The following is a 22951-nucleotide window of genomic DNA, read 5'->3' on the forward strand; positions in this document are numbered from 1 at the left end:
TGTTGCGACAATTCATAAGTATACCAGTTTTTAACCCTTTATTGCCTGAATTTTTATTTTTTGATAAAAATTTTTTTAATTTCTCATTTTATCATCAGAAGAGGTGTTTGTTCACAGCTAAGTTAATAAAAAAAAATTAAAATGTATAATAACGATTTTTTAATTATGGGACTTAGAAGTCCCGTCAGGCTTTACAGCACATTGGGACTTACAATTTTTTTTTGTTTAATATTACATAAATAAAATATTTTTATTTTATATAAAGAACTTTTTTCAGAGAAATTGGCAGATTAAATTCATAATTATGTATTTGATAATTTTTACAATGTAATAATGTTAAAATTTTTAAAAAATAATGAGATAAACTGCAATAAAATTGCAGTTCATTTCATTATTGTAAAACTGCAATAAAATTCATTGTTTTAATAATTCATGATTGGTGAAAATCTATGAAACAATTTTTTTTCTGGTTTACACACAAGAAAACTTTACATAGTGTGCATCTTGAATGTGGTCTTGATTCTATATGCTTTGTAGCACAATATTCACATCGACCTCTATTAGGAACAAATTCGGGCCAATGTCCTCCCTGATTTTGTAATCTAATATCATTGCTTACAGAAAATGCTAATTTTTTTCTTTTCGGTAATGGATCAGTTGTTTGGTCTAACGATTTTCGTTTTGGTCTTCCTCTATTTGAAGATGCTTTTCTTCCTTTTGTTAATAAACCCTGCGATACTTGTCTTTTGAATTGCAAAAATGGAACTTTTTCATTCAAATCAGTGAAAATTATATAAGCATTCACAAGAGCCATTTCTATGATTGCAAAAAACAGTCTATGCCACCATTTCTTTGATCTTCTATTTCGATCATATAATGATCTTAACATGTCAGCTTTATCGACTCCTCCCATATGAGTATTGTAATCCTTGATAGCAAGTGGTGCTGGCACATCTAGTTTTGTTCCATCCTTCTGAGTGCGTTTTACATTTACGACTTCCGTTCCATGATAATTGGATAATAAATGAACACTTCGATTGTCTTTCCATTTGAAATATGCGATACCCTGATCAGATATTCTGAAATCATATTCTCCTCTTTTTAAGTCCTTGTCAATTGCCAGTTTTGGAAGTCCTGCTCGATTTGAACGAATAGTTCCACATGCATAAACACCCTGTGATTTTAAGTATTCAAACAACTCTAGAGATGTGAAATAATTATCCATTATAATTACAAAATTTCCATGATGAAGGGATGATGATAACTTTGCAACAACACTTCCACCGAGACCAAATTGTGTTTTCTTACGATCATCATGTGTTTTTCCTTGGTAAATTATAAATTCATATATGTATCCTGACATATCAGCACGACACCAGAGTTTATAACCTCTCTTCACAGGTTTCATTGGATTGTATTGCTTGAGGGATGAACGGCCTTTGAATTTTACCATGCTTTCATCTATGCTCTGGAATTGATCTGGTAGTCGGAATTTTTTGAAGTTTTCATTAATTGTAGTGATCAGTGGTCGTATCTTATATAGTCTGTCTTTGTTATCTAGAGGAATGGATAAGTTATCATTTACATGTAAGTTTGATAAAATTTGTTTATATCTTTCTCTTGTCATTATTTCTCGTACAATGGGAACGCATAAATCTATATCACTACACCAATAGTGACGGGTTTGTGGTAAACGATGATAACCGAAAAGAAATTGCAGTCCTAGAAATCCATACATTTCTCGTTCTATAATTGTCTTAATATTTCTTTGTTTTTGTTGGCTATACAAATTGCTTTGAAATACAATATTGCTTATTGTACTTTCTCCTAAAACTGTCAGGAAAACATCTGTTGATGTGGCTTTATTTTCAAAAAATTGATTTACTGTTCCTTTCGTTAATGAAAAAGAAGGAACAGTACTTACATTTTCACGTTTTCTAAAATTCCTTTTTATTGATGGATTAATAGCAAATTCTTCCTCATCAGAATCATCCTTGTCAGATTCTTCACTAAATAAAGCCGGAGCTATGTGAGTTTGTGGTGATATTCTATCACATTTATTCTCTGATTCATCATCACTACTGTCTTCAACAGGTGTATCAATATCTGATGGAAATTCTTCTAATAAAAGATCATCTATTTCTTCATCTATAAGTCTTTTATCCATATTATCTATTAAAACGTTAAACAAATTGATAAATCTATAAAAAATAATGTACAAAATACAAATTGCTAACATTTACAAAAAAATCTCCTTAGGCCTGAAGGGACTTAGAAGTCCCAAACATATTTTGACCTTTTACACATTAAATATAATTAATCCCAAAAATATAATATACTGAAATCAAACTACACATATCTAAAATATATATTAATAAAATACAAAGACAGGTACCTTCAAAATAATAAGTAGAATCAAACAAGAAAGCAAGCAATATCAGCTACCACCATTCAAACTACAGAATTTCTCTGAACAAAGTGAAACTTGTTTCTATAAAACTGAAACAAAGACACTTTCAAGGTTACTGCCCCCTACAGGAGAAAAAGGACACTTCATACAATAAGGACCTGTAAGTCCCAGTAGGCTATAATGCATACACAATAAAATAAAAAATTTCAAAGTTAGTGGGACTAGAAAGTCCCGTCAGGCAATAAAGGGTTAAGGTTATGACCGAATCGGTTAAAGATAGAAACCCTAATTCTTAGTAAATTCTGGACAACAAGATTTAAAATGACGGACGAAAAGAAAAAAATAATAATTTCAACTGACTTATGTTTGAGATCAAGGATTAGGAAAAAATTATTACTCAAACAGATTAAACTAGAGAAATCGAGTGACAACAGGATAAAAATAAGAGATGACTACTTCTTAAAAGAAAATACAATGTATACATACGATTTGAATACTAAAGAAATAATTCAAGTGAATCATTTTTTAGAGACAAATATAATATAAGATTAGTAAAAACAAAAGATAACTTAAATATAACACAGGAAAAATGGAGAATAGAGAATAATATAGAAAATAATAATAGTAAAGTGAATGGAGATGAGTTGATAGCCAAAGATAGTGAACTGGGTGAGAAAAAAGCAGGAACTTTAACAAGAGAAAAAAATAATGTGGTGATGATTTTTTGGAATACTCAAGGGCTAAGAGGGAAAATATTTAAAACCACGATAAGAGAATTCCTAGACACAAATAAAATAATTGGATTTCTAGAAACTTGGATTTTAAAATCTAGTGATATGGAAATAAAATATCCAGAGCAAGATAATAGCGTAATAATTAGCAATGCTCACCACAAAAAGAGGTTTGATCGCCCGTGGGGCGTTAAAATAGTCAAGGAAAATAAATTCTTAGGATTAATGTATACACCTAACCTCTCGTTTGAGAAACATTATAAAAATACACTAAACAACGCAAAAATTGTAATAGGTTTTATTCTGCAAGGCTAAACTAAAGAACTTAGGTACAATTGTTCAACTTTTTAATTCGATTGTGATGAATTCAATGGAGTATGCAGTCCCAATTTGGAACATGGATAAATTTAATGAATTTGAAAAAATACAGAATGTACCTACTCGCAAGATATTTCAGTTAGAATACAATATTCCGGGCAGCGCCTTAAGATTAGAAACAAATAGACTCAGATTAAATACTATACTAATAAAAAGATATTTGATGTTTCTACAAAAAATTATTAAGGCATAAGATATAACAACAAAACTACTGTTTTCACTACACCACATATCAAGGGAAATGGATTTAAGACGAAGTTGGATAATGCAGCTATCAAAGATAGTAAATAAAAATGATTTTTCTATTCAACTGTTTTTGGATGATACAAATGATATGGAGCAGTATAGTTAAGAAATAATATATAGAGTTAAAAAATGTTTGATAAATGATTAATATGTTATATAATTAAGTTAAACAATCTACTGAATCATAATTGTGACAAATACTAATGAAATTCTATAGATTAGTAAGTAGAAAATATCAATGTTATTGAGATGCTATTATATGTGTATAAATATGCGTTTAAACAAAACGCCCCTGTAACAGGCGAAAGCCTTCTACGCCAAATAAAGATATCTATCTATCTATCTATATCCAGAACTCAAAAAACTAAGAATAAGAAATAAAATATAATTTTTACTTTGATTTAAATAAATTTATTAAATATTTTCGATACTTTTTTCCAGAATTGAATTGTACACGTTTTTTATTAACATAAATGATATTGATTGCGCCCGAACAGACTTCAAAATGTTCAATTCAAAGACAAGGAAATAAGACTCCGCTTCAGTTTATTAATGTATGCTATATTTTATTATTGCATTTCTTATTAGAAAATCTTAATTTTTATTAATATTTTGTATAATTGTCTACAGATTCTGTATTCTTTTCATTTACAATCAAATATCGCGCTTTCACTTCGTAAAATTTTTTTTGTGATTGATTTATATGCCTTGGATAATTGCTAAATTTTAGTCTTTATGATGCGACATTAGAGTTTTTCTTATCCTTTTCATATCAGAATTTTTATTTGTCTTAAATACAACTGTTACTTAATATATTTACCGTATCCTAAGGAAAAATATGAAACTGAAAACTGCTAAGAAAACTGAATATTGATAAAGAAAGAATAAATATATTTATAAAACGTTAATTATTTCTGTAACTATGTTGATCACGCTAATACAAAATGAATGTAAAGTTTCCACAATGATTTTTAAAGGGTTAACAATATTCCAATTTACTATTCACTATTTACAAACTTAATATTGTAATCGTGATTTCAAATTTTATAAAGTTATCGAAATTTAATTATATTTACTTATTTTTAAATAAAATATTTATAAAATAAAGTATGTGATGTAAATATTTATTTATTTTATTTTAAAAAATGGTAAGGAAATGAAAAATTTATGTGCATTGTTTTATTTTCATAAGTATTGTATCGAATATAATTTTCTTATATTAAATTACAAGAAACATTACTCATTTACCAACATATTTTTTATATTTGTTTAAATTTTAAAAAGTCACTATTACTAGGATGAAATGAAATAATTTACGTTTGTATAATAATTAATAACTTGATACAATGTACATATAAAGTGATAATTTCAAATATTGAATGCTGAAAAAGTTGAATTTATGCTAATATAAATATCTGAAATAGTTTCTATTTTGTTTTATTGTAGTGATATAAAATAGTTCACAGTAGATGACATTTAAATATATATATTTATATATAATTAAAACACTGAGGGAAAAATGCTTAAAATAATAAACAGAGATAAAATTAAAACATCCTTATTCTATAAGGTTATAATACTTAATTAATTCATATAAAATGAGTAAAAAACGTATTAGTGTATTTATAAATAAATACGTATTTTGTTTTAATTTATGTAACATTATTTATATAATTTAGTTTATTTATGATTTTAAAAACAATTCGTCTTGTTTTGAATAAAAGATTTTATTTATTTTCATTTGGACATTTATTATTTATAAGCGGATTTATTAAATTTATGTTGACCATAAAGTTTAAGTGAAATCGGATTTATACTTATTCTATTGAATGAATAACTATACCAACATTTATATCAGTTAATCCAATTTCAATGAACATATATTCAAATTTAACGTGTAATGTAAGTGCAGGAGATGATTATAATTTGGATTATTATATGTAAGCATATTAATTTATGTAAGATTACCTTTCAGGAAATCATTTTCATCCTTTTGGTTTTGAAATAGATTTTATTATATGGTTTGTTGGCATATAATAGAAATAATTAAGTAAGTAGGCCTAATGTGCTCTGGTTACGATAGTTTTCAATGACTTTATCACAGTTAATGTGCCATGTTTATCCAAAGTAATCCTAGCAAAAATTATGATGAATAGCCTAGTGCATTAAGATAATGCATACGTCCATCGGATGAGACGGAATTATTATATATCCAGCTTCTATTACTTGCTTTTTAAGAAAAATTTATCACAGAAAAAAAATGAAAATTTTATTTAATTTATAGAAGAAAAATAAATTGTTTTTATGTATATAATCATATTTAATAATATATATCATTTGCATGTATTATTGTCAAATATTTCCTTTTTAGATAGAAATTTATTTATTGTACATTAGGTAAATTTTAAAGGGGATAATAAATTTTTTGTTCTATATTTTACAAATTTGTTTGTTTATTAATTTACGTAATAAATTTCAAATATATTTGATATTAAAATATATTATAACTTCAAATTTCAGGATTGTTATAATTTTATATGATATGATCATCTTAGATTGTATGAAATTTAAATGATTATAAGATATTTTCATTAAAAACTTTCTTTCTGAAGTGTTCTTTATCAAGTTAATCATCTACAATCATTATTTTCAATTTAGTACATGGATAGGAACTAATCACATATCAATTTAATGATTTATTTTTCAAAAATTTTCCAAAAGTTGTTCATATATTTAAAAAGTTATTAAGAAAATCGAAATTAATTTTCCTGAATCTAAATTAGTGTAAAAAATTCCGTAATGAGCACCTTTTTATTCTGTAATGTTGCAGATTGTTAAATATGGTACTATTATAATATCATTTTATGTTAAAAATTTTCTGAACTGCTTTTGTATGCATATAGCTATAAGAATGATATAAAAATATTTTAAAAAATATTTATAAAATATATAAATAAAATAAAATAAATAAATTTATATATTTCTAATATAATTGTATTAATCATATTCTGCATAAAACAATTTAATTAATTAATGTGCATAAAAACATATATGTAAAAAATCAACTGATTAAATTGCCAAAAATTTTAAAATTAACGAATATTGTATTCTGGTTGATCTAAAGTAGAGACTAGATAGGACCAGATTGCCAACTCTTTCAGACTTCTATTATAATCAAAAATGAACTTTCAGGCCTATATCTGTATAAGGTGAAATTACTCTATTTCTAATATTAAACATATATAATTTTACATTTTTTAATATATAAACATAACTTTATGTATGCTGCATTATAAAATTAAAAACATTCCAAAATGATTTTAAATTTGCTTAAGAAAAATTTGAATTTATTTTTGTCAGATAATTGTGATGGCATTGCAAACACTTCTTCAAAATGGTCTTATGTAGGTGTAAATTATTCATTAATATTAAAACTTGATGCAAGGAATGCGATCTAGAGTTTTATATAATGTACTGTATATAAACATATAGGACCATGAAGCTTTTTAATCACACTTTTCTTTAATCGACCGCATTTTATTATAGTCAGTTTGCTTCTATCTTCCTTCCGGATTCTTCTTCTATCTTCTTGCGTCCACTTCTAGATAAACGCCCCTCCAAAACTCTTCATTCTTCTCATTGTGCTACTTTATTCTTCTGTTCCTTTCCTAGAAATTTTGCAATTTCGTCTTTCCATCTCCTATTTTGATCTTTCCCCTTTTCTTTTTCTTTCCCTCTATTTTCCAATCCAGTGTAATCTGCTCTGTCTATTGTCATCTCTTCTTGGTAATATGTTCAGTCCATCTCTTAAGAGAGTTTATCTAGACCAACACATCTTTTTCCTTTGTTTGATCTCTTATGTTATAATATAAAAAAAATTCTAAATTTAAATACATTAATATTTAATAGTTTTATTAATTTTTATTAAAATAATAATCTTATTTTAATATAATTTTAGTATATGAATATTTTACACAAGAATTGTTGTAATAAAATTTATTATATATGTTTTCAGTTAAAACTAGTTAATAACTAAATATAGATATGAAATATAAGAACTTATAAGAAAAACTACAGTAATTTTAAATAACAAAATAATATTTTACATTAAAATAATTTTTATTTTCAAAACTTTTGTCCGATTTTATTATGATTTTATTTTATTATTAACTATTTATTTTTGTTTTCTTTGCTTGTTTTATGTATTTTATAATCCATCGAAAATATGAGACAATAAAAATCGATATATAAAAGAACGCTTTATAAAACTTATTTATTTATATAAAATAACTTGATCTGTAATTTTTGTTTTTTGTTTTTTTGTTTCCAGACCTTTATTTTTAATATATTACTTTATTGAAGTAACTAAAATTTTAAGAAAAAGTCAATAAAAATATAAAGCAATCTAAGTATTTATTTTATTGAAAAATGCCATACACCAAGTTTTAAATTAAGTACTGTAAGCTTTTAAAATTTTAAAGAACGTAAAAATAATATTTCGTTTAAAAATCGATAGTAAAAGATTTCATTGAAATCATTTCTATAGCTCTTTCTGACTCAATTTTCAACGTTCATAAATACTTCATTATTTATGAAAAAAATATATTAAATAAATGTATAACATCTTGGATTCTATCTTAAGAATTATATTTCTTTCAATTTGACATTTAATTGCTTGATAATTAAATTTTAATTAATAAATTTAGAAAAATTGAAGTAGCAAAAGCTGTATGAAACTTTGTTCAATGGAAATTTAATTATTTTAAGATTTATATAATATAAAAAATAACAAAATTTGCTTTAAAAATATTTTTTAATTACTCCAAAACAGAAACTTCTTTCTATCTACAATGATATTTTTAAAATTGATTATTTGACTTTATTGAAACTTCTATCTTTAATACAATCCATCGTAAGAGAAGTAGCATCTTTCGTAACAGTAACATAATCATATGAAGTAGCCTATACTTCACTGTATTTAATATATGTCTAATACAATAACTTTATACGCTGAATAACGTTACATAAAATTCATTACAAGATATCGCTAAAGTAGTTAATTACGCTTTAACTGCGATTAGATGAATTTAACTATCTTCAATGTAATTACTCATGATAAAGGCTTTCATTTCTCAAACTAATTGGCATTTAGACTATTAACTTTTAAATTGTATTTTTGATTGATAATTATGAATTGTCAATTGAATGACTTAATATTAAAATTGAATCATTAAAATTTGAAATTTTTTCTTCATAGTTAATTGCAATTATCAAAATAATTTTACCTTATCTTCTTAACGATGAACTTCATTGAGGCTTAGTGTCTAAATGTTTTAATATTAATTTATGATGTATTTTTATTAATGAAATAAGATAGAAATTCTATCTTGTTAAGTACTAGATTCTAGTTAATTTATTTTTAATGAATAATTAATTTAAAAAATTTAAAATTGTGTTTTTACAAATATATTTTCATATTCCTTATTAATTTCTCAGTTCATATTGATGAAGATTAATTTTATATTTGTTTTTTCAAATCATAAAATTTGTCGAATATTTTATTATATAATTTAATGAAATTTCTAAAGATATTTCAGGAGAAATATCTTTAAAAATCTTTACTTATCAAGAAGAAATCTGAAAACTTGATCCCAGATGTGGTTATTTCTATACACTGATGCCACATTCTCGAGTTTCGTGTTATATGAAAATTATATCTTAGGCGTACCGATACAATAAATGTTTATCCACAAAGATTAATCATTCCACACAGACTTTCTTTCTTTAAAAGTACTTTGCTAACTTTTCAAATGTGATATTTAAATTTGAGAGCTTGAGGTGCAAATTATCCTTAAAAGAGGGGCTTAAAAAGTGATAAATTTTCGCGAAAAAAGTGGTCTTCAAAACGTATAAAGTTGAATGCGGCCGTTTGGAGCTAGATGTGGGCCTTCTGTGGCCTTCTTAAACAAAGAAAATGCCAAAATAGCGGAAACAATATAAAATTTGAATAAAAGAAACAGCACTAAAGTAATAAAACTTTTGAGATAATATTGATTAAAATAAGAGTACGGGGTTCAAATCCATTTTAACTTGTTACTATTTGATAAGTATTCTACATCAGCTAATCAGATTTGCTATAGTGGACAATTTGAAATGAAAATATAGGCCATTGCAAATACTGCATATAGCCTATACTGAGGTAGAAAGAAACTAAAGAAATGTTGAATTATTACTTTTATTAGTTTATACAATTGTACTTACTTCAAACGATCTAGAGTTTTGCTTTTTATGACAATTTCAAAATAATATTTTCACAATACAGACCATGCATTAACATAAATGACGATAGTTTCTGCCACTTCAAAGTGGGGGACTGTTTGTATGACATTCCCCCGACTTTCGGAAATAATGCATTCCTAAAATTACGTAAGAAATACGAATAATACAGTTCCATGTTACAACGGGAATGCCAACTGCTACTTTCAGCAATAATTTTATAATATTATTTGTTATCTTAAACATTTAAAATACCTTACCTTTTATTTTTAATGAAAACGTGTAATCGCCATAGATGCAATGACTATTCAGGATTCCTTGCAACAATTTATAAAGGATCAACGTACAAAGAGAATTTAAATTTACAAATTTTTTGTTAATAATATCATTAATATTCCTGTCGAAATAATCTTTATGCCATTGCATTTGAACATTCATTGATTAGTTTGTAGCGTGTATAGTAACCTATCTATCAAATTCTTATTACGGTTTGCATATCAATAATAAGTTTATGACACCACATTGAATTTTTGAATAGATCTTTCAATAATAGAAATTCGATATGATTCTATCAATACATTGTAAAAATATTCTCGTTTCTTCATTCAGTTTTTCATTTTCAATTTTTTGATTAGCATATTTGTCTAATTTCTGAAGTTATTTTTATATATTAAAAGCTTAACACTTGCAGTCTGTTTAAATATCAATACACTATAAGCTTCAGTTCAATATAAGTAAGAATTTACCACGTTCTGTTCATTGCAAGATTTAAATCTATTTAACTTTGGTTACATGGCTGCGCTAATGGTTAAGGATCCTGATTTTAATCCAATTAAGACACTAATTTATTTTGAATCGTATAGAACGAAGTATTGTTCTCACTCCCTTACTCATACTAGCTTAACCACATTGAGGCTAGGCAATTGTGATAAGCGAAATTATAACAGACTATGCAGCCTTTTAATGTTCTAGTGCTTCTTGTTGACTCAGTTACTCAATTCTAATGCATCTTGTGTTAAATTTGAATTCTGTATCTTTTGCTATCAGTCTGTTATAGGAAAAGTTTTTGATTAGATAAAATCAAACTCAAGACATATAGAAACAAATAAGATTAGAGAAGAAATGCGAAACATTAAAGTAAATTATAAAAATGTTTAATGTCAAAGTTTCTACCAAAATATTTTGTAGTTTTTACTTCAATAACCATTCATATTTAATTTTTTAACGAATGAATTTTTTATAATTATAAATTCTAAAACTGTCCTTAGATAATTAATATTTTCGAGCTTCAAATAAAGAAGATAAATAAATAAATATTTTATAAAAACAAATCAAACTTTTTTCTGATACAAGTTTTGAATTCAAGATATAATTTTAAATAAAAATAATTTCAAACACCAAAATATTTGTGAAATAAAATAATAATTTCAATTTTCCTGAAATCATTCTAAGACGTGTTGAAAGATAATTTGAAAATGTTTTAGGAGAAGAAAGGCCAATTTACATGAAGATAGAGAATATTTGAAGTCGAAATAAGTATAGGCTACGTAAGAAACATATTTTGTCATTTCAAATCATCTTGAATTTGCAAATGGAATATACTTTCGAATGTATTCTTGAAGCATTAAATTATTTCAAAATGCATTTTTGTAATTATTGTTATTTTTAGAGCTAGATTATTGAGAAAAAATGGATGAAAATCATTATAAAAAAGTTCTTACGAAACAAAAAGCATTTACTGACTGTAATAACGCATTTTCAAACACATCTTCTAATAAAAAAAATTGTTCTTTATTAAATGAAAATTTTAAAGATAATTTTTAATTTTCTTAATTTCATATGTTATACAGATTCAAAACATTTTAAAACAGTATTTTAAAGTAATTTTAAATGTTATATACAAAAAGCTTTTGTTATATATTAATATTTTATTTATTTAAATTATTATTTTTATAGCTTTAAGAACAACCGCGTTAAAAATTTTATACAGATAAATTATTTATTTGAAGAAAGTCTTTATCTTCGTATATTTTATCTCATAAAATTATTTATTTCTGAAAAAAATGTTTCTTTTAAAATTTCAGATAATCAAAAAGTTTCTTAAAATTATTATTCTAAAAATGTTCTAAAATAAACATAGGTTGGCCTTTGAAAAATTTTTAGAACAAAATATTGAACGATCCATTTTAAATTATTCATTGACTATACAAATATCATACATAAGTTTATTGTGATTTTCAGGCTTGAAAAATTTATTTGAATTGTATAACATTATCGATTCAGAAGAATTTACAAAGTTACAGAATCAGCATATAGAGTAATTTAGGCGAGAATGTAAAATTTATATGTTAAATTTAACATTTTTTACCTCTTTCCAGCAAAAAAAAAATGTAAACCAATTAACTATTTGGAATCAAAATTTTGGTTTGGAAAATATTTAGTATAGTTTAATTATTTATTATTTAAATATTCAAATTTTCTTTATATTAATAAATATTTAAAACGGATTAGAAATTTACAAAATTTTCTCCCGAAGTAGTAAATATAAAAAGGCATATCTTTTTATTTAAATATCTATCTTTATAGTAATTTCCTTTGCAGCCCCACTTTAGTGTAGAAAATGTTGACATCAAAGTTTAATAATGAATCATATAATGCATCATAAATTTTTGTTACGCTGCTCCTCATCACTCGAACGTCGTGTAATGGATCTGATCAAACCTTATGATAGGAACGATTAAAAGACCTCTTAGAGTTTAAACAAATAAACGTTTATGAAAACAATTATGTCACTCTGTTACTTTGCACTTCTATTATTATAATAGTTAATAAAGCACAAATTAGAGCAATAAACAAAATATTTGTCATTAGTGTATATATATATATATCATACATCATATATATACATCCACATACATACATACATCATTCATCATATATATCATACATATGCAGTTTTATACATAAATATGTAATTTTGTACATGCCTGCAGATCAAGAGAGAGAGAGAGAGAGAGAGAGAGAGAGAGGAAGTAAGTAAGTAAAACAACGAATCCTCAAATTTCAAACAGAATTAAAACAGGAAGTGAAAAGGAAATGACAAGGAGGTGGAAGAAGAAACCAAGGACGAAAGTCGACAAAGCCTAACGAACCATAAAGAAGCCACCTCCGTGCAACTTTATCACAGTTTAAATTGAATTTTAGTCAATTGAATATTTGAAGCAGAAGTTTGAAATGCTGATTATGAAATTTGTACCAGTGGTTAAAATGGGTCTACTACAGATTAAAATTGTCGAAAGTCGGAAGGAAACGCATGTTTAGTTTAGAATCTCACAATATGCATTGTTCATTTTGCTAACTTTTTGAATTGAACAATAGTCAAGCCAGATCAAGAATACTTTAAGCAATTAATTACATAATTAATAATACTAATTATATTTTAGCAAAATAAAGCGAAATACTAGGTTTAATAATGAAAAGGGTTAAGAAGATTTTATAAATCGATACCGGAAAAACGTAATAAATGTTAAAAGTATGTAAATAAATAAAAATCTGATCTGGGTCCATTTTATTTTTTATGATCAGTTCAGTTCACATCGTTCCTAACATTCATGCACAACCTCACACGAGCCACACTCACAGATAATAATTAAAACTGATGTCCATCAAGCACAGTATCTCGTAAAAAATTAAAATTTTACATCATAAAAGTTTATATATTAGGCTATTTGAATGCTTTTTGCTAGCTAATTATGTTATTTTCTCAATGCTTTTTAGATTTGTAAATTATGTCCTTAATATTTTTTTAGCAATAAATCGAAAATTCAATTGAAATATATAATATAAAAACAATTCAGTCTAATTTTTTTCTGTTTTTACAAAATAATTCAAATTTAATTTAATATAATATTTAGATTATTAATTTAAATTTGTTAATTTTATTAATAATATAAATCACTAAACTATTAAAGAATTTCTAAAAAATTTTTGGAAAAAAATGCATTTAAAAATCTATTGATAAACGAAGTGAACAGATATATTCAATTTATGAGTTAATAAAATTTTTAAAATAAAAATAAGATTTATTGGCTTGATCATATGAAATATTTTTAACTCATCTTAAGTAGTGATCTATGAAATTCGAATCACTTACAAAATACATAGGTAGGCTATATATAAAACAGTAACTTGATAAAATCATATATCATTTATGTGTTAAGTAAAATAATGGCTCACAAATATATTTAATACATACTAATTTTACGTTCTAAACAAGTTAACTGCTTAAATCTAGAACAGTTTATCAGATTCTCCTAAGAAATGTTTTAATTGAGTTTATCGAAAGAAAAAAATCGTGTTTTACAGATAATTTAGTCGTTTCTACGCTTAAAAGTACGAGAGAAAAATAAGTAGCGGTTGTGAAAGATCTGGATTATGTTTAAATTGATCGAATATCTTCGATTCAATTTGCGTCTTCTACAGTTATGCCTATCATCACTTCTTCTAGTCTTCCAATCAGTCAGAGAAACGAATAAATTTTCTTTAAAGAGTTATATTATTTTTTAAAAATCGTTGCCGAGAATTCCATAAAATAGAATCTAAACAGGTCCTAGATATAGAGAACAGTTAGCAGTAGAAACCTGTTTTATTGTAGGAATATAATTCTATGGCTTATCAAATATTTCGATTATCCAACCTGGAAATGTAATTTCGAAAGATAAATTATTTTCTAAACAAAAATAAATAACTACATTATTAATTTATATTCGTCTCATTTAATAACTTTTGTGTTTTTCTGAAATATAACATCTTACTTGGAAACGCTGAAATTTGTAATGAAAATTTTTTTAAAATAACTTTACTTTCGGTTGGAAGGTAAAAAAACCTTATAATAAACATTTTAACTACACTTTTTAAATAAACTTTTATATTTCTATATACAGTGAGTGATCGGTTAACGAACATAATCCGTTCCAAGACTTTGTTCGCTATTCGAATTGTTTTTTAACCGATTATCGATTTACCATAGGTTTTTATGGGAATTTGATTAATTCGTTCTGGAGACCCCAAAAAATAAAAATATATATACTTAGAATCAAAATTTTGGTTTGGAAAATAATTAGTCTAGTTTAATTATTTATTATTTAAATATTCATATTTTCATTATTCTAGTAAGACTAAAGTATTCTATTAAAGTTTTGTCATTCGATCCTACTGATTTTTAGAACTAAGCAGACAAACACGAACAGTAACAAAAAAACTTTATTAAAAAGGTGAGAACTGTCACCGACATCCTCGGCCAACATCCAGGCAAAAACCCGCGAACTTTTCGCGCCTCCTTTTCACGTTGCCAGCCAACTCTCGTTGGCAAGTGTTGCCAGGCAGTATTCGGGATCTCTGGCGCTGGCGGCCACAGCTACTCCCCCACCAGTGTCTGCGACACGAAACGAGCGGGAAAGGATACATGTCGGCCAGAGCGTGTGGTAGTTTGTCGCGTTGGGGCTGGATTGTCTGTGGTACGTTTAGTTGGCGCTGGTCTTGGCATTAGAGACGTTGGGGGTAACTGGTCCGACTCACTCGCTGCGAGAATAAAAGCCGGTTTCAGTCGATCAATAGAAACTACAGTTTCTTTTCCCTTTATGCATAGAGTGAATGTCTTGCTACCACGTGACACGACTTCGTAGGGTCCATCGTATGGAGGCTGCAAGGGCTTCCGTACAGCATCATTGCGAAGAAATACGTGGGAACATGACTGCAGTTCTTTGTGGATAAATGGGTTGCGGTAGGAGTGGTGCACCACAGGCACTGGTTTTAAGTTTGCCATCATCGTCCTGAGTTTTTCGACGAAAGAACATGGATTGACGTCCTGAGAACCTGGGACGAAAAACTCTCCAGGCAGTCGGAGGCTGGTGCCATAGAGCATCTCAGCCGCGGTAGTATTGGTGTCTTCACGGAGCGCAGTTCGCAATCCTAACAAGACTGTAGGTAGCACTTCCGTCCATCTTTCAGTAGAGTGACACTTGATGGCAGTTTTAAGTGAACGATGAAAGCGTTCAACAATGCCATTTGCAATTGGATGGTATGCTGTTGTCCTAACTCTTTGGGTACCAAGAAGTTGAGTGAGGGATTTAAATAAGCCAGATTCGAATTGCCGTCCTTGGTCAGATGTTATTTGGGCAGGCACTCCAAAGCGAGATATCCAGCCTGAGTACAGGGCTGAAGCTACTGTTTCAGCTGCTATATCTGGCAACGGGATTGCTTCAGGCCAACGAGAAAATCTATCGATGATTGTGAGGCAATATGTTGAGCCGTTGGAAGGTGGCAATGGACCAACAATGTCAATATGAATATTTAAAAATCTAGCGTCTGGAACAGGAAAGGTTCCCAAAGGGCTAGCGACATGTCTCTGGATCTTCGACCGTTGACAAGAAATGCAGGTGCGAGACCATGTCTGGCAGTCTTTACTGATGGATGGCCAAACAAATTTTGCTTTTACCAATCTGGTTGAGCTCCTTACACCTGGATGGGACAGGTTATGGACAGTGTTGAAAGCAGTGCGACGATAACTAGGCGGAATGTATGGACGAATGCGACCTGTCGATACATCACAGTAAATTTCGACATCACTATCAGGAAGTTTAAACTTCTTAAGTACAAGTGATGAGTCACTTGAAGTCAGGAGAGACTGGAGCTCAGGATCTTGCTGTTGGTCTTTTGCAATTTTGCTATAATCTATAGATGGGCTACTAATTGATTCAATACGGGAAAGAGCATCAGCTGGAACGTTATCGATCCCCTTTATGTGTCTGATGTCTGTTGAGAATTGTCCTATAAAGTCAAGATGTCTCAACTGACGGGGTGTACACTTATCGTGTCGTTGCTGGAAGGCAAACGTTAATGGTTTATGGTCTGTGTAAATGGTGAACTGTCGTGCTTCCAGCATAAACCGGAAATGTTTCACAGCCAAATACACAGCCAAAAGTTCTCGGTCGTATGCAGAATACTGACGCTGAGAGTTACTCAGTTTGCGGGAAAAGAACGCTAGTGGCTGGAGACCTTGTGCTGTAACTTGATGAAGGGCAGCGCCCACAGCAGAATCGGATGCATCGACGTGAAGTGCAAGGGTAGCACTTGGTGAAGGATGATGTAGTAAGGTGGCATCTGCTAATTGTGACTTACATGACTCAAATGCCTGAATCGAATTGTCAGTCCATTTAATCTCGCGCTGGTCGTTTTTCTTTGCTCCTTTAAGTAGGTCGTGTAAAGGAGCTTGGTGATGGGCCGCATGGGGTAGGAACCTACGATAGAAGTTCAAGATGCCTAAGAACCTTCTCAGTTGTTTGAGGGTCTGTGGTCGCTTCTGTTGAGTTATGGCAGATACACGTTCTGGAAGTGGCATAACGCCGTGGGGAGACACCATGTATCCTAAGAATGATACATGTGGGGCAGCAAAAGTACACTTGGATGCATTGATTTGCAGACCGTACTTGTCAAGGCGTTGAAACACTTGCCGCATGTGCATCTTGTGTTCCTCCCACGAAGTGCTAGCAATGAGGATGTCATCTAGGTATGAAAAACAAAAGTTTAAGCCTTTCAAAACTTCGTGCATGAATCGTTGGAATGATTGGGCTGCGTTGCAGAGACCAAAAGGAAGGAAAACGAATTCAAATAGCCCAAATGGCGTTGTAATGGCTGTCTTAGGCACATCATCTGGGTTAACTGGTATATGATGGAAGGCTCTAACCAAATCGATCTTGGAAAATATTCGGGCTCCGTGTAGACTTTGACCAAAATCGTGGATGTGTGGCACTGGATAGTGATCGGGAACAGTTATCCTATTCAGGGCACGATAGTCTCCAGTAGGTCTCCAATCGTTACAGCCCTTCGGCACCATATGGAGGGGAGAAGCCCAGTTGGACTTTGATGGTCTGCATATACCTAACTCCATCATGTGCTGGAATTCTTGCTTTGCTACTTGCAGCTGAGCCGGATGCAATCTACGGGGTTTGGCAAATACGGGTGGACCGTGTGTCTCGATATAATGCACTGTGTTGTGCCTGACTTTATCTGAAAACGGTCGAGGACGAGTGAGATGTGGAAAGTCCTTGAGAATATCCTGCATTGGGGAATTGCTGATTATAGTTTTGACTGAAGTAGGTGGTCCTGTATAATATCTTCCTCGTGTAGTAAGGGAAGTCAGGGGGTCGACCAGTAATCTGTTTCTGATGTCGAGAATGAGTCCAAAGTTGGCCAAAAAGTCTGTACCAATTATAGGCTTCTGCACATCAGCTATGGTAAATTCCCATCTAAAAGAACGTCTTAAGTTCAGGTCAAGTTCTAGCACCTTTGTTCCATACGTCGAGATTTTAGAGTCGTTGGCAGCATACAATTCAACCTTTGTAGGCTGATTCTTAGTGCGATTGGGAATGATCGATAAATCTGCTCCAGAATAAATTAAGAAATTTAGACCAGTTTTGTTGTCATACACAAACAGACGGCTATATTTAGGAGCCAGGCTGGACCCACAGGCCGTTACTGCGGCTGGCTGCGCTCGTTTCCCTGATCAGCAGTTCGGTCGAAGGAACACGGCGAACGACATTTCCTAGCGGCTGATCCAAACTTATCATGGTAGTAACAATATCCCTGACGGTTGAGGCTTCTTCCTCGAGGGCGTGAACTAATGCGATACCTCGAATTCGGGTCATGTCGGTTTCTCTCTCTACTACGATAACGGGGACGAGCAGTACGCGATACATTAAGTTCTGCAACCTTCGTTGTGAGTTCTAATATCTGCATTTCGAGATTTTTGATTACGGGATTTCCGGCTTCTAAGTTGATGCTGGCCAGTTGGGTTGGTTCTGTAAGTTCAGCAACCTTGTCAGCAAGGATGGCTAGCTTGTCTAGTTCATCACCGCTAACAGCCAGAACTGTCTGAATATTTTTGGGGAGACGTTGGAGCCACAAGTTTCTAAGAAATTCTTCGGTAATCTTGCCCGCTGAAAGCTCCCTCATTTTACAGAGTAAAACGCTGGGTTTCTGATCCTCTAACGCCAGATCTTCAAGCAGAATTTTAGCCTCTTTAGCAGCGGAGTTCTGAAAAATTTCGAGGAGTCGATCTTTGAGTTTAGTAAACGGAGCCTCGGCTGGACGGTCAAATACTAAGTCACTGACGTTAGATAGAATCTCCGCGTCCAGGGAATTGACTAAATAGTTGTACTTAGTGTTCTCACTTGTAATCCGATTAATGGCAAAAGCTGCGTCTAGCTGCACAAAAAATAATTTGATGTTGGTTTTAGTGAAGATAGGCATTTTTGCCTGTACACGTCCGATTTCCAACTCGTTCTGTTCCGCCATTTCGGGCGCCTAACTATGCGGGTACAAGGAAAGCGGGATAGTCTTTGATTAGGCTTAGCCCGAGTCACGCACTCTTAGTCGTCTTATTGAATTTACGATTCAGAAACTGATCATACCTGCATGTCCTGTTAAAAATGTTCCTTCATAGACACAGAGTTGTTCATTATCCAATTCAGTCGAAAGTCCAGGTAGTTCGTTAATCGGATCACGTTCGGGTCACCACTTTGTCATTCAATCCTACTGATCTTTAGAACTAAGCAGACAAACACGAACAGTAACAAAAAAACTTTATTAAAAAGGTGAGAACTGTCACCGACATCCTCGGCCAACATCCAGGCAAAAACCCGCGAACTTTTCGCGCCTCCTTTTCACGTTGCCAGCCAACTCTCGTTGGCAAGTGTTGCCAGGCAGTATTCGGGATCTCTGGCGCTGGCGGCCACAAAGTATTCTAGTATTCTATTAAACCTAGTAAGAAAGTATTCTTACTAGGTTTATTTATATGTAATAATAGAGATACATATACACACAGTCTTGTATTTTTATTAGTCATGTTTTATTCCGTTTGTGGGGGTTAAAGAATCAGTCTAATGTCGATTGCTTTTCTCTCTTTTTCAGGATTTTTCAAAAGTAATTAATAGTATTGTAATTATTGAGATCCCCAAGCCTATTAACCTCAACCTGGTTTGGATGCCATTCTAAGACCGTTGTTTTGACATCCTCCCACTTCTGTTTAATAGCAGATATCGGCGTTAATCCTCTTTTTCAGAAGAAAACATATCTCGCCGAGTTTCTTGGTGTCTTTCATTCAAGAGTTCTTGGCGTTATTCTGTCGTCAGATCAGTTTCAGGTTCCATTATCAGCTCTTCAATGTTCTTTATTTCTCAGATGTGATTTTTGTTACTCTTTAAGCTGCTTGAGTCTTCTTGATTATACTGTATCTTTCTTAGATAAGATTGAACTGCGGCCTACTGTAGACTTGTTCCAGCCATACTGCTCAGCAACGTCAGACATCTGCCCACTCTCTAACTTTGCTTTTATACTCTCTTCTTCTTCTTCTTCTTCTTCTCTCTGGCCCTCGTAGTCTTTGAAGGACCTTGGCCTCATCCAGAATTTTCACCCATTCTTTTCTATCTTGGGCCTTCTTTCTCCAGCAGCTCACACCCATCTTTCTCAAATCAGCCTCCACATCCTCAACCCATCTTTTACGTGGTCTCCCTCTCAACCTTCTCCTCTCTGGTCTTTCTCTATACATTATTAATTATTAGCGATATTAGCAATTGATTAACTTTAAAATTATTTATAAAAATATGTTTTTAAAGAATAAATATTAAATTATTTCATAATTTGTAATGAAGTAAATATATATTTCAGCTTTTACAGAATACGTAAAGAATTTCTTTTATTTATTTCCAAGTTTTTTAAATATTTTCTTATACATTTAATGAAAGAAATTGCACTTTGATTCAATCACTTGCTACTTATCATTTAGAAATCGTTGTTCAAATTTTGAAAAGTTAAACCTTAATAAGTAGATAAATTTATTGCTATAAAATATATAACTTTACAAAAATAAGAATTAAATTATTTCCTATGAATTTCACTTGATTTACTGTACAAAACTTTATTTTTAAATCAGAAATCGTTAATCAACTTTCAGTTAAAATAAATTTCTTTAGCAATTTATGTGAATGTAATGAAGAAAAAAAGTATAAAATTAGTTCAGTTAAAATTTATTCATAACGACTTAAATTTTTAAACAAGAAATTTAGACAATCTTTCAAATTATTTAAAATTTAAACTGTAAAATTCATTACTTTTTAAGAAATTAAGGCATAATATACAACATACAATGAAAATATCATATTAATTTACATAATTCAAGATGTATATCTTAATATAAAAGGACTTAAAATTAAATTGATTTATTAATAAAATGATTACATTTTAATCAGAAATTATAAACAGTTTAGTCTTTTAAACTAATTGATATATTTATCATTGTTAAAATTATAGACTATAAGCCAAACTTTCGACCAGGACGTTTTCAGTAAGAAATTATTAGATAAGAGAACACTTAACTGATATTAATACTTTATAAATTATTTTTACACTAATTTATAACTTAAAATCAAAATAGTTTGAATTAAGATTTAAGGTTATGAAAATTAGATGAAATGGGTTTCAATCATCAAGTAATATTTTGTAATTTTATATTACAGTTGGATTTAATAATATTAGAAACCATTTAAAATCAATTTAAAATTCAAGTTAAGAGAAAACAATTTTTAACCATCTCTTAACAATTTTATTTAAAACGATTAATAAATTAATAAATGAAAGATTTGAAAGCATGTATGTGTATATATATTATTTTTCTTAAATAAAACACGTTAAAAGAACATTTGTTTTTGTGTCAAGAAAAATATATGTTTTAACAAAAAATACATCTAATAATTATTTATATCTATGTAAATATCTTGTAAACATTTCAATATTTTTGGCTGTTTTCATAAATTCATATTTCAACTAACTTAATCATAAATAAATATAAATCAAAGAGATAAATTCCTATTAAAATAAAACTGTTATATTTAATAATAATTTGAAAATTAAGAAAAAATATCTGTTTATCTGTTCAGTTATTTTTTTTAAATTTCAATTACCGTATTTTACGGACTATAAGACGCACTTTAATTTTTAAGCATTTTTAAGCATTTTTTTTTTTTTAAATACCTATAAGATGCTACGGACTATAAGACGCACCTGAATTTTGGAGGCAATTTTTCGAAGAAAAAAATGCGTCTTATAGTCCGTAAAATACGGTAATATAATTCGATTTATAAAACAATAGTAGCACTTTATTAATGAGGTATTGATATATCAAAACTATTATAAAAATGTGTAGAAATATAAGTAATTTTCTTTTATAAAGCTTGTTAATGTATAACAATTCTTAATAAAAAAAAAATAGCATAATTTATCATCATATATAAAACAAGAAAATATTTAATATTAAAAGATAAAGTTTATTTAAAAATAATTAGCTGCTGTTAAAGGAAAACTAATAGATTAATATCAGATAAAATATTAAATTAATAGAGCGATTTCATAATATAGTAATTGAGTTTTATAAATATTTTCATTTAAGATTATGTTAACGGATATGTATTATCACATATGATAATGATACATAATAAGATAATTCAATTTTTAATGTATAAAATGTATACTAATGTAATCAACATAAACAATTTGATGATATTTTCAATTATATTTATTTATCAGAATAATTAGAAGTTTAAAATAAATATGAATTTAACAACTATATTTTAATTTTATTATTTTAAATAATGCGTGAAAATAAGTGGGAATACTTCAGAATTAATGTAAAAATTATAAATAACAGTAAATATATATTAATATTATATTAATAAAAATATTTTTGATGAGAAGTCTATTAGTACCGAGTGATCGTAAATGAAACCAAATTTGATATGATGAAATTTCCGGACATGCGAAAGATATTTTCTTCAGAGAAAGTTAGTATCGAAAGTCA

General features: G+C 29.1%; 1 protein-coding gene across 1 annotated transcript; it reads right to left on the reverse strand.

The window, feature by feature from the left end:
• Positions 1-430: 430 nt before the first annotated feature.
• Positions 431-2145, reverse strand: LOC136982621 (piggyBac transposable element-derived protein 3-like). Its single transcript, XM_067279180.1, has one exon. The coding sequence runs from the start codon at positions 1736-1738 to the stop codon at positions 431-433; it is 1308 nt and encodes a 435-aa protein (XP_067135281.1). The 5' UTR covers positions 1739-2145.
• Between the last annotated feature and the right edge of the window lie 20806 nt (positions 2146-22951).

This window comes from Centruroides vittatus, unplaced genomic scaffold (genome assembly GCF_030686945.1).
Source record: "Centruroides vittatus isolate TY-2023 unplaced genomic scaffold, ASM3068694v2 contig_1168, whole genome shotgun sequence".
NCBI classification, from domain to species: Eukaryota; Metazoa; Arthropoda; class Arachnida; order Scorpiones; family Buthidae; genus Centruroides; species Centruroides vittatus.